Raw genomic sequence first — 14,647 nt, 5'->3', positions numbered from 1 at the left:
ACACCATGACCAAGTGGGATTCATCCCAGGGATGCAAGGATGGTACAACATTCGAAAGTCCATCAACATAATCCACCACATCAACAAACAGAAAGACAAAAATCATCCCCATAGATGCTGAAAAAGCATTTGACAAAATTCAACATCCATTCATGATAAAAACTCTCAGCAAAATGGGAATAGAGGGCAAGTACCTCAACATAATAAAGGCCATTTATGATAAACCCACAGCCAACATTACATTGAACAGGGAGAAGCTGAAAGCTTTTCCTCTGAGATTGGGAACTAGACAGGGATGCCCACTCTCCCCACTGTTATGTAACATAGTACTGGAGGTCCTAGCCATGGCAATCAAACAAAACAAAGAAATACAAGGAATCCAGATAGGTAAAGAAGAAGTTAAACTGTCAATATTTGCAGATTTCATGATACTGTACATAAAAAACCCTAAAGACTCCACTCCAAAACTACTAGAACTGATGTCGGAATACAGCCAAGTTGCATGATACAAAATTAACACACAGAAATCTGTGGCTTTCCTATAAACTAACAATGAACCAACAGAAAGAGAAATCAGGAAAAAAAACTCCATACACAATTGCATTAAAAAGAATAAAATACATAGGAATAAACCTAACCAAAGAAGTGAAAGACTTATACTCTGAAAACTACAAGTCACTCTTAAGAGAAATTAAAAGGGACACTAACAAATGGAAACTCATCCCATGCTCGTGGCTAGGAAGAATTAATATCCTCAAAATGGCCATCCTTCCCAAAGCAATATACAGATTTGATGCAATCCCTATGAAGCTACCAGCAACATTCTTCAATGAACTGGAACAAATAATTCAAAAATTCATATGGAAGCACCAAAGACCCCGAATAGCCAAAGCAATCCTGAGAAAGAAGAATAAAGTAGGGGGGATCTCACTCCCCATCTTCAAGCTGTACTACAAAGCCATAGTAATCAAGACAATTTGGTACTGGCACAAGGACAGAGCCACAGACTAATGGAACAGACTAGAGAATCCAGACATTAACCCAGACATATATGGTCAATTAATATTTGATAAAGGAGCCATGGACATACAATGGCGAAATGACAGTCTGTTCAACAGATGGTGCTGGCAAAACTGGACAGCTACATGTAGGACAATGAAACTAGACCATTGTCTAACCCCATATACAAAAGTAAATTCAAAATGGATCAAAGACCTGAATTTAAGTCATGAAACCATTAAACTCTTGGAAAAAAACAAAGGAAAAAACCTCTTAGACATAAACATGTGTGACCTCTTCTTGAACATATCTCCCTGGGCAAGGAAAACAACAGCAAAAATGAACAAGTGGGCCTATATTAAGCTGAAAAGCTTCTGTACAGCTAAAGACACCATCAATAGAACAAAAAGGAATCCTACAGTATGGGAGAATATATCTGAAAATGACAGATCCGATAAAGGCTTGATGTCCAGAATATATAGAGAGCTCACACGCCTCAACAAACAAAAAGCAAATAACCCAATTAAAAAATGGGCAGAGGAACTGAACAGACAGTTCTCCAATAAAGAAAAACAGTTGGCCAACAGACACATGAAAAGATGCTCCACATCGCTAATTATCAGAGAAATGCAAATTAAAACTATAATGACGTATGACCTCACACCAGAAGGGATGGCTACCATCCAGAAGACAAACAACAAGAAATGTTGGCGAGGCTGTGGAGAAAGGGAAACCCATCTACACTGCTGGTGGGAATGTAAATTAGTTCAACCATTGTGGAAAGCTCTATGGAGATTCATCAAAATGCTCAAAACAGACTTATCATTTGACCCAGCAATTCCACTCCTAGGAATTTACCCCAAGAACGCAGCAATCAAGTTTGAGAAAAACAGATGCACACCTATGTTTATCGCAGCACTATTTACAATAGCCAAGAATTGGAAGTAACCTAAATGTCCATCAGTAGATGAATGGATAAAGAAGATGTGGTACATATACACAATGGAATACTACTCAGCCATAAGAAGAGGGCAAATCCTACCATTTGCAGTAACATTGATTGAGCAGGAGGGTATTATGCTCAGTGAAATAAGCCAAGCAGAGAAAGAGAAATACCAAATGATTTCACTCACCTGTGGAGTATAAAAACAAAGGAAAAACTGAAGGAACAAAACAGCAGCAGAATCACAGAACCCAAGAATGGACTAACAGGTACCAAAGGGAAAGGGACTGGGGAGGATGGGTGGGTAGGGAGGGACAAGGGGGGGGAGAAGAAGAGGGTATTAAGATTAGCATGCATGAGGGGGTGGGAGAAAGGGGCGGGCTGTACAACACAGAGAAGACAAGTAGTGATTCTACAACATTTTGGTACGCTGATGGACAGTGACTGTAAAGGAGTTTGTAGGGGGGACCTGGTATAGGTGATAGCCTAGGAAACATAATATTCATCATGTTAGTGTAGATTAATGATAACAAAAAAAGTAAAGAAAGAAAAGTGGGATTACTCCCTGATAGGATAAAACTAACTGTAAATCAATGATTAATGCATGCTTTAAATATTGTTAATTTTGACCACTTAAAGTGTATCAGGTACATTTTTCTGATAATATTCCTTTCTGTAAAAAAAAAAAGCAGTTCCTGTGTGGTGACCTCCAATGAGTTCTACACAATAGTATAAAGTCATATAAAAGTGTAGGCAAAAGGTTTGTTTGTGTTTATACAGAGGATCAAAGCCTAATTTGGCTACCAAGATAAATGAACTAAGATACGATATGAAGAAGAACTTCCAACATCAGCACTCTCTGTAAGACTTATACCAGAAGTTGATCATCAAAAAACCTCAACAAAGATCCAGGCGCTGCTACAGCTATAGGTGCACTCATCCCACCAGTTCCTGGACTTGCCATGGGAATGAAGTAGGAGATATCTAAGCTGGCCTGTGCATACAGTAAAACAACAAATTTGACTGGATCTATACTGTTGGAACTCAACCAAGAATTAGGAGAAGTGCAAATTGTAGTGCTCCAAAATCTTACAACTACAGACTATCTACTGTTAAAAGAACATATGGGATATGAACAGTCCCCAGGAATGGGCTGTTTTGATTTGTCTTATTTCTCTCAGACTGTTCAAGTTCAGTTCGACAATATCCACCATATCATACATAAGTTTTCACAAATGCCTAAGGTGCCTAACTGGTTTTCTTGGTTTCACTAGAGATGGCTGGTAATTATAGGTCTGCTTTGTTTATGTAACTGTACTCCTATTATGTTAATGTGTGTGCAATTTAATTAGTAGTTTAAAACCTATACATGCTGAAGTTACTCTACAAGAAGATATGTCAAAGAAATAATCAATCCTCCCATGTTTTCTTCAATCTGCTACTTCTATAGCTTTTCTTCTTCCTTCCTAATTACAACTCTTAAATAGAATTCGTGCCTCATATGGAATTTACCGAGTATCATAATTCCTCCAAGTGTTAAAGTTACCTCAAGACAAATGCTGGGCATAGAAGACACAGGGCATAAATATGCGAAGAAGTAAAAAGCTAACGTTTTCAAACAATAAGGCTTCTCTCTCACTTACCAACTTTACATCTCCCTGTATTGCCCTGGAAGATGACTGGTTAGCCAGAGACGGGTAAGATTCCTCAAGGGAAGAGCAACCTAAGACAGGCACAGTTGCAGGGGGGCCATCAGGTGAGAAATTGGGGATCAACAGAGGTGAGGCTTAGAACATCTCCCCCCCTGTTCTGAGAAAAATCTTCTGCATCCGTGGAGGTTTTATTGCCCCTGTCCAGCTTGGATTAACACGCAGTCTACAGGCACATGCCTGATCATCTACATTTGCTCTCTTACAATACTAAACTATGTTTTCTACCTTTATCTTGCATCTACCTACCACTTCAGCATTTTATTAAAAATAATAATAATAAAGAGAGAAATGTGGTATCCCCATATAAATCAAGTATAAAAATCAGACGAATATTCATATTTGAACTGGTTGTTTATAGTTCATAATGCATGATCAAAACCCAAAGTTTCTGTGATGACTGCCCTTGTACTGTTCACCCTATAACTTATTCACTATGTAAGAATTTGTTCTCCATGTAAGAATTTGTTCGTTATGCTTCCAAAGATTGGAGACTGACGAAAATTAGGCTTGGGGTGGATTAATGATTGTGCATTGAGTATTGACTCCCCTATACAGAATTTTATTGTTGTGGTTAACAACCATTTGATCAATAAATATGAGAGATGGCCTCTAAAAAAAATAAATAGTACAGACTTCTGATTTTAAAGTAAATAAGTAACCGGGATGTAATGTATAGCATAGGAATATAGTCAAAATATTGTAAAAACATTGTATGGTGATAGCTGGTACCTAGAATTATCATGTATATAAATGTTGAATCACTGTGTTGTACACCTGAAACTAATGTAATACTGTGTCAACTACCCTCCATTAAAAAATTATCTACAAAAAAAATTAAAAGTATATTCTAAATGCATATGACCTTTTGATTCCACTTGCTTCTCTGGGTCTTCATTTTCCTTTAGAAAATTTCTGTGTGGACATTAAAATATTAAATATAGCTAAAATGCCATTTTCCTGTTAATCTGTCTAATGACTGCTTAATGACTGCTTAATACTTAGGCTCAAGCACAATACCCAAAAAGGATGAAAGCCTTTTTTCCCTCCCTTCCAGTGGGATGGCATACAGAAATAACTTGACTGATACAGAATGCTTTGCTCATGATGTGAATGTCTACATATAATCTTTCATATCCTGACAGAAATGGAAGATTTAGCAAAAAATGTTGATTATGACTTGTTTCACTTTTACATGCAAATATAATTTTGATAAGTTTCCATGCATGCATACTGCTTTAGAAATGAAAAGTAATTAGGCATTCAGAAAAAAACGCAATTCTAGTTTATACCAGAAAATAAGAGTTCATATTTAAGCAAAGACATATTTAAACATTGGCATGTGCAGCAAGTTCTTTGTTTTTTCATTAAATTTTTGTGTTATATGCAATAAAATACCCATATGTAATTACAGCTTGATGAATTTTGATATGCATATACAATCATGCAAGCATCATGCAGATAAAGATATCAAACTTTTTCTCACTAATTTTTCCCCTTTCACATGTTTTACCCATTCTCCCATCCCCCTCCACTATGGCATCCACCAGTCTGTTCTCTGATTTCTTTATATTCTTTTCCCAGTAAAATTTAATTGTTTAGAATCTTGGTTGTTTAAAATAGTGTTTTTTTCATGATTGTATATGCATATCAAATCAATCAACTAGGTATCCTGTAACTATGTAAATTCTAATTCTATAAACCTCCTAGATTATTCTGATTGTGCTCATCCACTGGCCATACTTTGAATAGGGAGGCTTTGTGAGGCAATCTAGTGGAAAATTCATACTTAAAAAGCTTTGATGATCTCTTTTCTTCCATTACCTTTACCATCCCTGTAGATTCTTAACTATACTGAAAATTATAGAACTTCTTTATTCACATGGGAGAGTGATACACAATAATGGAAAAGTAGTTGTCCATCCTTTTTTTGCCTCTTAGTCTGAATTGAATTAGTATATAGTAAAATGAGTGTATCTTTGACTATTGTATTAAAATCTAAGAGAGTCGATGCTTGCTTTTCCATGTTAGATATCCAATTCTTGTACTGTCCAGTTCAAACTTTTCCCATTTTCTCCCCCTCAAATTATTGATCTTGTTACATTTGCTAATATTTTCACATTCAGTTACATTACTCAGAAAAATGGTAATTAGAGTGTACTTTCTAGTTTCTAATTTAATTTTTGTTTATATTCATAATTAAATCTACATCAATGCCTTGGAATAATACTGAATCATCATGTGTTTTTTAATGCACATAGTGACAAATTAATATTAATCCATTTACCAGACAGAATTAAAACATTTCTCCCTTTAACAGGGACAATTTTTGACCCATAGTTACTGTTAAGATACATATAATATTTAACTGAAATATTATATGGCACTAAATCAGCCTTTTTACCTATTCTGAATGGTTTATAGACTGCAAACTTTTAACTTTGGCATTAAGCTAAAACATTCTTAAATACATTAACTATAGGATAACTATTTCAAGAAGATACAAATGAATATGAAAAGTGAGAGAAGTGTTCATAATAGGTGGTATCAATTTCCTAATGTACTTTTCAATACTTACTGTTTGCAAATGTGGTATGGGAATCCATTCTAAATTACTTATTTTAGTTGATCTCCCAAATCCCCTGCATCAGCAATCTCTTTTGTGCTAGAAACTTTCTGAAGGTTTTCTTCACATCTTTGTTTCTCAGAGTGTATATGAGAGGATTTACCAATGGGGTGACCACACAGTAGAACACGGAGACCACTTTACCAATGGTGAAGTTGTACTTGGCTGGAGGGCAGACATAGGCAAAGATGATGGTGCTATAGTAGATGGTGACCACAGTGAGGTGGGAGGCGCAGGTGGAGAAAGCTTTTCTCCAAGCTTCCTGTGAAGACATTCTGATTACTGTGACCACAATGTGTCCATAGGAGGACATGGTGAGAAGAAAAGGACTGAGAATCACAGCAGAGCTACATGTGTAACTCAAGGCCTCCACCAAGAATGTATCTGAGCAGGAGAGTTTAAAAATGGGGTCTGAGTCACAAAAGAAATGGTTGATCTTCTGGGGGCCACAGAAGTTCAGATGAGAGATAAGTATGGTAGATAGAAGAGGGGCAATGAAGCCGCCAATCCAAGATCCAGCAGAGAACTGCAGGCACACTGGGATCCTCATGAGCACTGAGTATCGTAGAGGGTTGCAGATGGCCAGGTACCGGTCATAGGCCGTCACTACCAGGAGGATGCACTCGGTAGCTCCCGTGGAGAAAAAGAAGTAGTACTGGGCTACACAGCCAGACACAGAGATGGTGACACCCCGTGACAGGCAGGTGGCCAGCAGTATGGGTTCTGTGACTATGGTGTACCAGATCTCCAGGAAGGACAGATTTCCTAAGAAAATGTACATGGGCGTCTGGAGTGTGGGCTCCATCACAACAGTGAATATGATGAGGGTGTTTGCCACGACTGACAGCAGATACACAGTGAGAAACATCACAAACAATGGAGTCTCAGGTAGAGAGTACCAGGAAACCCAAGAAAAATGAACTTGGTCACTGTGGTCTGGTCTGTCGCCTCCGTAGCTCATCCTCTCTGATCTGGAACCAAAAAGCACTGATGATGGATGAGCAAGAATCGGATACATTTGTAATCATTTTTTAATGATGATCATAGACTTGTAGTATTAGTAAAAATTAAAATTTACACATGGATAAGCTCACTCAATTTAGAAAAGAAATCTCAAAGGTAAATATTCAAAGAATTTAAAAATTCAAATTGAAGAAACTGTGGGAGTGACTTTCCTACATTTATATCACTTTAAATGTCGGGGCAGGTTTTGAACTCAGCAGGTTGATTTTAATGGTCAGTCCACACCAATAAATAAAACATGTTTCTGTTATTGTTCCATCAGTGAGGAATTTACTTCCTGGAGACTAGAGGATGGTGATGAAATATGCAGACACCTCATTTCCGAAGCCAGAAGATCTTGGGAGTGGTTGTTATGTCTCACAGAATGGAGATTCTAGGACATACTATTTGCTAATCAACACAGAATGTTTTTTACAATTTTATCTTCAAGATCCCTAATTAATTCCATCAATTATGGTTTGGTGGGAGATTGGGACATGAGCAAACACTATCTCCAGAAAACAGTAGCACAGAATAGGATTTAAAATCTATATGGAAAATATTTTGTTTATAAATATTAACATTCCTAATCTTTGGTTTGTTTTTTTTAGAATCATTGCATTCATCTCTTTTCCTACATTCAGGAGAAATAGTCAAACAAATAAACTTTCACAGACAGTGAGGTGGTTTCTATATCTTGGTTACTGTGAAAGAACACAACATGAGATCTACCCACTTTCCAAATATTTAAGTCTACTTTATAATATTGCAAACTGTTGTTCTGTTGTGTTACCACAATAAAAAATAATTAGAAATCTTGTCTTTAAAGAGAAAAGGATTCCAATGGGTACAATCAGGTATACATGTGCTTTAGTGCCAAGTATCAAGATGACAAATGCAAGTATAGCAGAAAAAAATTCTTAGGTCTCATAATAAAAGCTTTCTTGCATATTTAAAATATAATTTTAATATTTCAAAAATTATTTGATGTAAAGATACTGACTTGATTTTTCCTATATCACAATAAAAAATATGTTGAATGAAATGTAGAGACAATTGTGTTCACATACGTGTATTTCTGTGAGCAAAATTTTATGGGAATTTTGAACCATAAAACTCTATTTAAAAATATGTATATGTTTTATGGCACAGTATTAATGGTCCAATATAGTGCACTGCTGATACAGAAGAGGAGTTTTCAAGTTATATGTGTCATAAAAATTATTAGATGTGGTTAAAGTAACATCAGTATGATCAGGAGACATTTTATTTGCCCCACTACATCAACCTTCAGATTTTAATTTCCTAAAAATGCTCCTTTTGATGTTTACTCTAACATAATATAACATTTACTTTTTTTCAAGGTTTATAATTATTCAAAGTATTTTTAAAAATATGACTAGCGAACACAGAGAAATTAGCAATTTAAGAAAACTATTTATATGAAAGAATTGGGAGCAATATTTAAAAATATATTTCCTGATTCCATAAGAGAAATATTACAATTCATATTGCCACTTTACTATAAATGTTTCAAGGTTTCTACATTGCTTTTATGAAAAGGGTATTGCATGGCTCTCTTTCTGCTGGCACTACCAAAGCAAATTCAGCAATTTGAAAAAAATAGCAGTAGGTTTTTGGTAACAATCAGGTCAACATCATGTCAAAGAGAACATTTCTTTTTCTTAAAGATATTATGGCTAATTCTGCCTTTAGCAAAAATAAGGTTATACCCTCTTTAAATGTATATTAACTTTGAAAGGAACTGGACATGCCAAAGGTATATTACATGTGATTACAGAAGGATCCAAATTATAAAAGTACTATTATGTAGCTCCATTATTTTCTACCCAAGTAAAAATATGGATTATATCTTCCCAGATATACTCACAGCCTGTACTCTCTTTGGTTATTTTTCAGGAATGGAATGTTATTAAATTTTCAATAAGCTTTCTTTTCAGAAGGTTACAGTATTAGAGGACACTACATTCAATTGGACCATAAGGAGAAGAAACAAATCATCTCTTCACTGCTATGTCATTGGCTCTCCCCAACCATCTATGTTATAGATAAACACAAATTCCCCTTCTTTTTTTTTTAAGAGCTTTTTTTCCTTGTGAGCAGGATGTAAAGAAAGTCAAGGTCTGAGATCCCCCTTGTGGGAATTACTATTATGTGTTCAGCCAGGGGCCTTGGAGACTTGCCTTTCAACGTGGGGCATCCACTAAGTTTCCCTGAAGATTTTCCTCAAGTGAGAGTCATAATAGTCTCACATTAGCAATAAAGAAAGAACAAAGGAAGTGGGGGAAGCAGCAGAAATCTTTCTATAGGAAGTGAAGAAATAATCTCCTAATTGGCTTTATAATGCCACTGCTCATGGCATTCACCTGTCATTCATGTATACAAATTGCACCCTTCAATATTTCATCCATAACAAGCATACCCAGAAGATCACACTGCCTAGCATACAAAGCACACACTGGATCAGTACTTAAAACACTTCCTTTATAGTGACAGCACTACTAAAGATGCAAAACAAAACAATGCTGGTGTGACATTCTCTTCATACTAAAAACCTCAACTCTCTATATTTACCAAGCATATGTGGAAAACAACACTGCTCAACTGAGTAGATACCAAAGTTAAGTCATTTCACAAACACACACACACACACAATTTTACAATTGTTATAGCAGCATAGTAAATATGCATAGGGTGTATGAAAGACTGACAATCTACAAGAACGAAAGAAGGGAAAAATGACAATGTATGTGTCTGATAAATCTAGATTATTTCTACATATGAATGGCAAAAAGAGAACATAGAATGTAAGTGTGAGCTTGTTCACATTAAGTTCATGTTGCCAAGGAAAATATTTTCTTAAATACATGGTTTGTGAAAATAAGCCCATATGTAAATATTTTAAAAATAAATCCTTATGAATAAAATTCAAGCAGATCAAATATTTAAGCATTAAAGAAATAAACTATAAATCAATTGTTATCACTGAGAAAGTAGGAAGTACCAGGAGGTATTTATTTGAAACTATGCACAGGTAGCTTATTGAAATTAACATGGGATATTGGTTGCATGATTTAATATGAGCATGAAGAATGCTAATTATTTAGGGTTATCAAATGACCTACCAAAGGTATTAATGGTGGTCCCACTAAGAATCACTATCTAAAGACAATAGGAGATATTTTTAAAAATGAACATTTTGAGCTATAACTGCATACTATAAGATACAGCCATTATAAGGATAGAGTTTGAGTTTTGATAAATACATTCAAATATAACCACAACTGCAATCAAGAAATAGAGCACTCAGAACGGGTCCTCTTGACCCATGCATTCAATTACTTTCTCCACTTAGACACAAGAAAATGCTGCTTTCTGTTTTGTCACTGTAACTCTTGAGGGAAATATGTTCCCAACCCAGAACAAATTACCTTTGATGGTAAAATCAAAGGGAAAAATAAAGTGGCATAAACCTGTTTATTGCTTACAAGCGGTTGTCCACTTCTGCTCACCAGTGTCTCTGCCAGCTAGGCTGCAACTGACCCAACTCAAACTCTTCAGTAAAGATGTGGTATCACTCTTGTGATCATCTATTGGTATGGAGATGGACTACTTCTCTCCACAGCCTGGGAACACCTATAGATATGGAGATGCACTAATGCCAGGCCAGAGAGTCTAGAAATATTGAAATTTTACTGACAGCCCACCCCTCCAGAAATCTCACCTCACAATATACTCGATCCCCATTTTCCACAATGGCCCCTGTGAGAAAACTGAAGCACTGTAACTAGACTCATAACATGCAATAACAACAGCAATAAAATCATGAAAATCCTCAAGCAGGAGGATTCAGCTAGGTTCAAAGTCCTATGCAGATTAAGTCCATAGCTCACCCATACTACAGGCGCCAGTAGCTAAAGGAGTTCAGAGCAATCATCATGCAGCAGCTGCAGCCAATGGGCACATCCAGGTCACAGGGAATGCAGAAGAAAATAACCTTAAGGGCAATAAGATACATGTTTTAATGACACCAGCATAGGCAAATCTTGTACATCTGGTAAGATGTATGCAAGAGAGTGGCCCTATGATAGGACAGTGGCAGGAATGGGATCTCATCCTGGTCTGGTACACCAGACTTTCACCCCCTCCCTGTGGGAGTTACAGATGGGTCATTATATGGGGCTACAGGAGGTACATGCCCTGGTCATAAAGATAAAACAAAACTTCCTGGAAAGAAGCTCTTACTCCCCAGACACTTTGGGTGTACTGCCATGATCTTTGGGGTCCACTCTCCTGTTACTCCTGGTACATTCACAAGGCCAGCTTCCAGGGCTTTTCCCCAAGGTGCCAGAAGGCCCAGCCATCACTAGTCTGTGTGTTGGAATGTGCAGGGCCACGTCCACTCAACAGAGTCTCCAGGGTTTAAAGCAGTTGGGGCTGCCAGCAGGATGTTGCTCTGCTGGTCATATCCTGGCTTCAATATTCCTCTTTGGTTTGCACATACATGTGTAGGAGAGGCATCACTGTGTGTTAGCACATCCACAGGGTTCAAGGCTCTTTTCTGGGACTTCTCATTCAAATGTTGTACCATCATCCATACATGAACTGACCAGCCCTGCAGACTATTAGTGTCCAACTTCAGGCCAGATTTCAACAAAAAATTGTTCCTCTCTATCATCCCTTCCCCAGTAGTGTTATATGGTACCTGAAACTTCCATTTTATTCCTAATTGCTATACCCAATCTTGTAATGCATGTCGAGGAAAGTGGATACCTTAATCGCTCTCAATCACCTGTGGCCTGCCATAGGCTGCAAAGAGATGCTCTGGGTGCCTCTTGTTGGTTTGCTGATCTGTACAACATGCAGAAAAAGCAACCAAGAGTCCAGTAGCTGTGTCCACACAAGTCATGGTGTACCGATATCCTTCTCATATGTGCAGAGGCCCAGTATAGTCTATCTGTCACCTCACAAGGTGTATTGGCCCCCTTGCTATTGTCCCATGTTGCTGCAGGACTCAGCATAAGTCCCTCTTAGAGCACACAAGGCACACTTTCCAGGCTCTGCTGACTTCTTCAAAGGTCAATGTTAAGCCCTACTGACAGACCACAGCCTACCTTGTCATTGACACCATGTGCAACAAACACTGATGTAACCAATGGTCTCCGTCAGAGGCAGGCTTTCCTTCTAGCCAGTGCTCCTGGACCAAAGTGATTGCTTCATCATGATCTGAGGATGCCAAAGGCAAATGGCGAGTCACATGATATATGGTAATTGTCTTAGTCTGAGCAGAGACCCGAGGGTTTTGCCACATCCCTTGCCCCCAAAATGGCTATGACAAACCATTCAGTGGCATGGTACCATGTTGGTAGCCACAGGGTCAAGCCCCAATAGATGGCCCAGCTGTCAGTGCAGACAGTTAACTATAGGGGAAGGCTCCTGGGTGATCATGAGCCATACTGCCTGCAACTCAGCCCATTGACTGCTCTTCCCCTCACCATCCCCATCATATTGTCTCAGTCTTAGAATGGAAAGCCATGGTCCTCCACATTCGCAACTGCCCGCAACTGGAGCTGTCTGTATACTAAGCATCTTCAGATATAGGGGCTTTTCCCTCCTGATAAGCACTCTTGGCTACCAATGGATCAAAAGCAAGCTCTTCCTGTTTTTCCACTGGTAAACATCACTGGCCACAATAATCACAGGAGTTCTCCACTTAAGGGGCTATTGGAAAGCCTGTTAATCTATTGTGAACATATGTCCCATTTGGCTAATGTAGGCATCTGTGCCACACCACTCCATGGCCTTTGGGTCCAGTCTTGCACCCAACCTGCAATGGGATAGGTGGTTTTTACCTAGGTCAGAGCTGTTCTGGTGATGGGCTCCATAGTCAAAAAGGTATGGTACCCAGCATCCAGTTGCTTCACTGTCAAAGTGTACTGGACTTCTGCTCCTTTCCATAGTTGTGTCCAGAATGCAATAGGTTGGCAGATTAGTTCAAGCTGCTACCAAAGGTCCCATCCATAACCATCTTCGTTTACATGAACATCTAGCTCATAGGGCCTTGATGAGTCCATTACACTCAAGGCATGTATGGCAATACCCAATCATCATCCTGTGGTGGTGAGGGTCCAGGCAGAGCCTTAGTACTGTTCCCCTGGAAGTCCTGCAGGGACACAGGCTGAGCATGGGACTTTACCTCTCTCTTCTACATCTTGGACCTCAGTGGGTGGAACTGTTGCTGTGGCTTAGTTGATCCCACAGTTATGACATCATCTTATTGGGTTGCCCATTAAGTTTTTCTTTCACTATCCCAGCGTTTATCAAATCAACCCACATCTGAGTCCTTGAGACATTCATGGGGCCCTTTGCACCTCTCCTTTCAGTTGTAGCCTGTACTTCCTTCCATTTTCTTATTGTTTCAAACTCCCCCAGATCTGCTAAAGTATGAGTACCCTCATTTATGGGTTGCTTTATGTGGAGGGCAAGAATAGTCACTAGGGACCCAAGGAGAGATGGGGGAGCTATATGGAGCACAGTATTTCTCATTCCTACAGTGAACAACTCTTCATTGGGGCACTGAGTGTCTATATTATAGATGATATTTTTCATGCCCATGTCCCATAACACCTGCTGTAGCTGTGCATACATTTTCCAGCTAGTGCGTGAGTATGGTAAATCACCCTGATTAGGTCAAAGTGCCCTGATGGCTACTGCCAGTCAATCCAGAAGTGCCTGATTCCCTGAGGTGTGATGGGCACTTTACAACTGTCGCCAGAAGGAAGGATGAGTTGTCAGGGAAGCCAGTCTACTCATCTCAGTACCTGACATAACAATGTTTTCCACCTGCATATCCCAGAGATGTAAAAACCATGTAGGCAGAGATTCCAATGGCTTCTGCCTATACCAGATGCTCATGACCACCAGCTCATCCTGGGTATAGGGGTGGAGCATGGAGTGCTCCACAAACTTGGGAGGAGGCAGCCCCTCCCCCTGAAGGGCCCACAGTTGTGTTTTTATTTTTTTATTTACAACCCGCAGAACTTTAATATGGGAGAGGTTGGTGCCTTGGGCAGTGACTTCGGCAACAGATCAGCCCCTCGCCCCACCCCATCTTCCCCTCCTGACGACTCCTCTGCCATCTCCAGGGGTGAAGGTACCACTCTTCCCTCTAAATGTTTATATTGTTTCCAATTTAGAGTAAATAGGGATAAAACTACAATGAGCCTTACACATACAAATCCTTGTATGAAGATCTGCTTGCTTATGCTTGAATAAATAGCTAAGATGATAATTTGTATGTATAGTGTTAAGTATTAAACGTAGTAAGAAATTATTACCAAAATAGCC

General features: G+C 38.6%; 1 protein-coding gene across 1 annotated transcript; it reads right to left on the bottom strand.

Annotated features, from left to right (window-relative positions):
• Positions 1–6,272: 6,272 nt before the first annotated feature.
• Positions 6,273–13,258, bottom strand: LOC140846044 (olfactory receptor 6P1-like). Its single transcript, XM_073221462.1, is given in 3 exon segments — positions 6,273–7,156; positions 7,159–7,218; positions 13,153–13,258. Coding segments are annotated over 3 exon segments (1,050 nt in total).
• Between the last annotated feature and the right edge of the window lie 1,389 nt (positions 13,259–14,647).

The sequence above is a fragment of the Manis javanica genome, chromosome 14, assembly GCF_040802235.1.
Source record: "Manis javanica isolate MJ-LG chromosome 14, MJ_LKY, whole genome shotgun sequence".
Taxonomy (NCBI): Eukaryota; Metazoa; Chordata; class Mammalia; order Pholidota; family Manidae; genus Manis; species Manis javanica.
The sequence above is the reverse complement of the archived record's forward strand: the minus strand, read 5'-3'. Positions and strand labels throughout refer to the sequence as shown.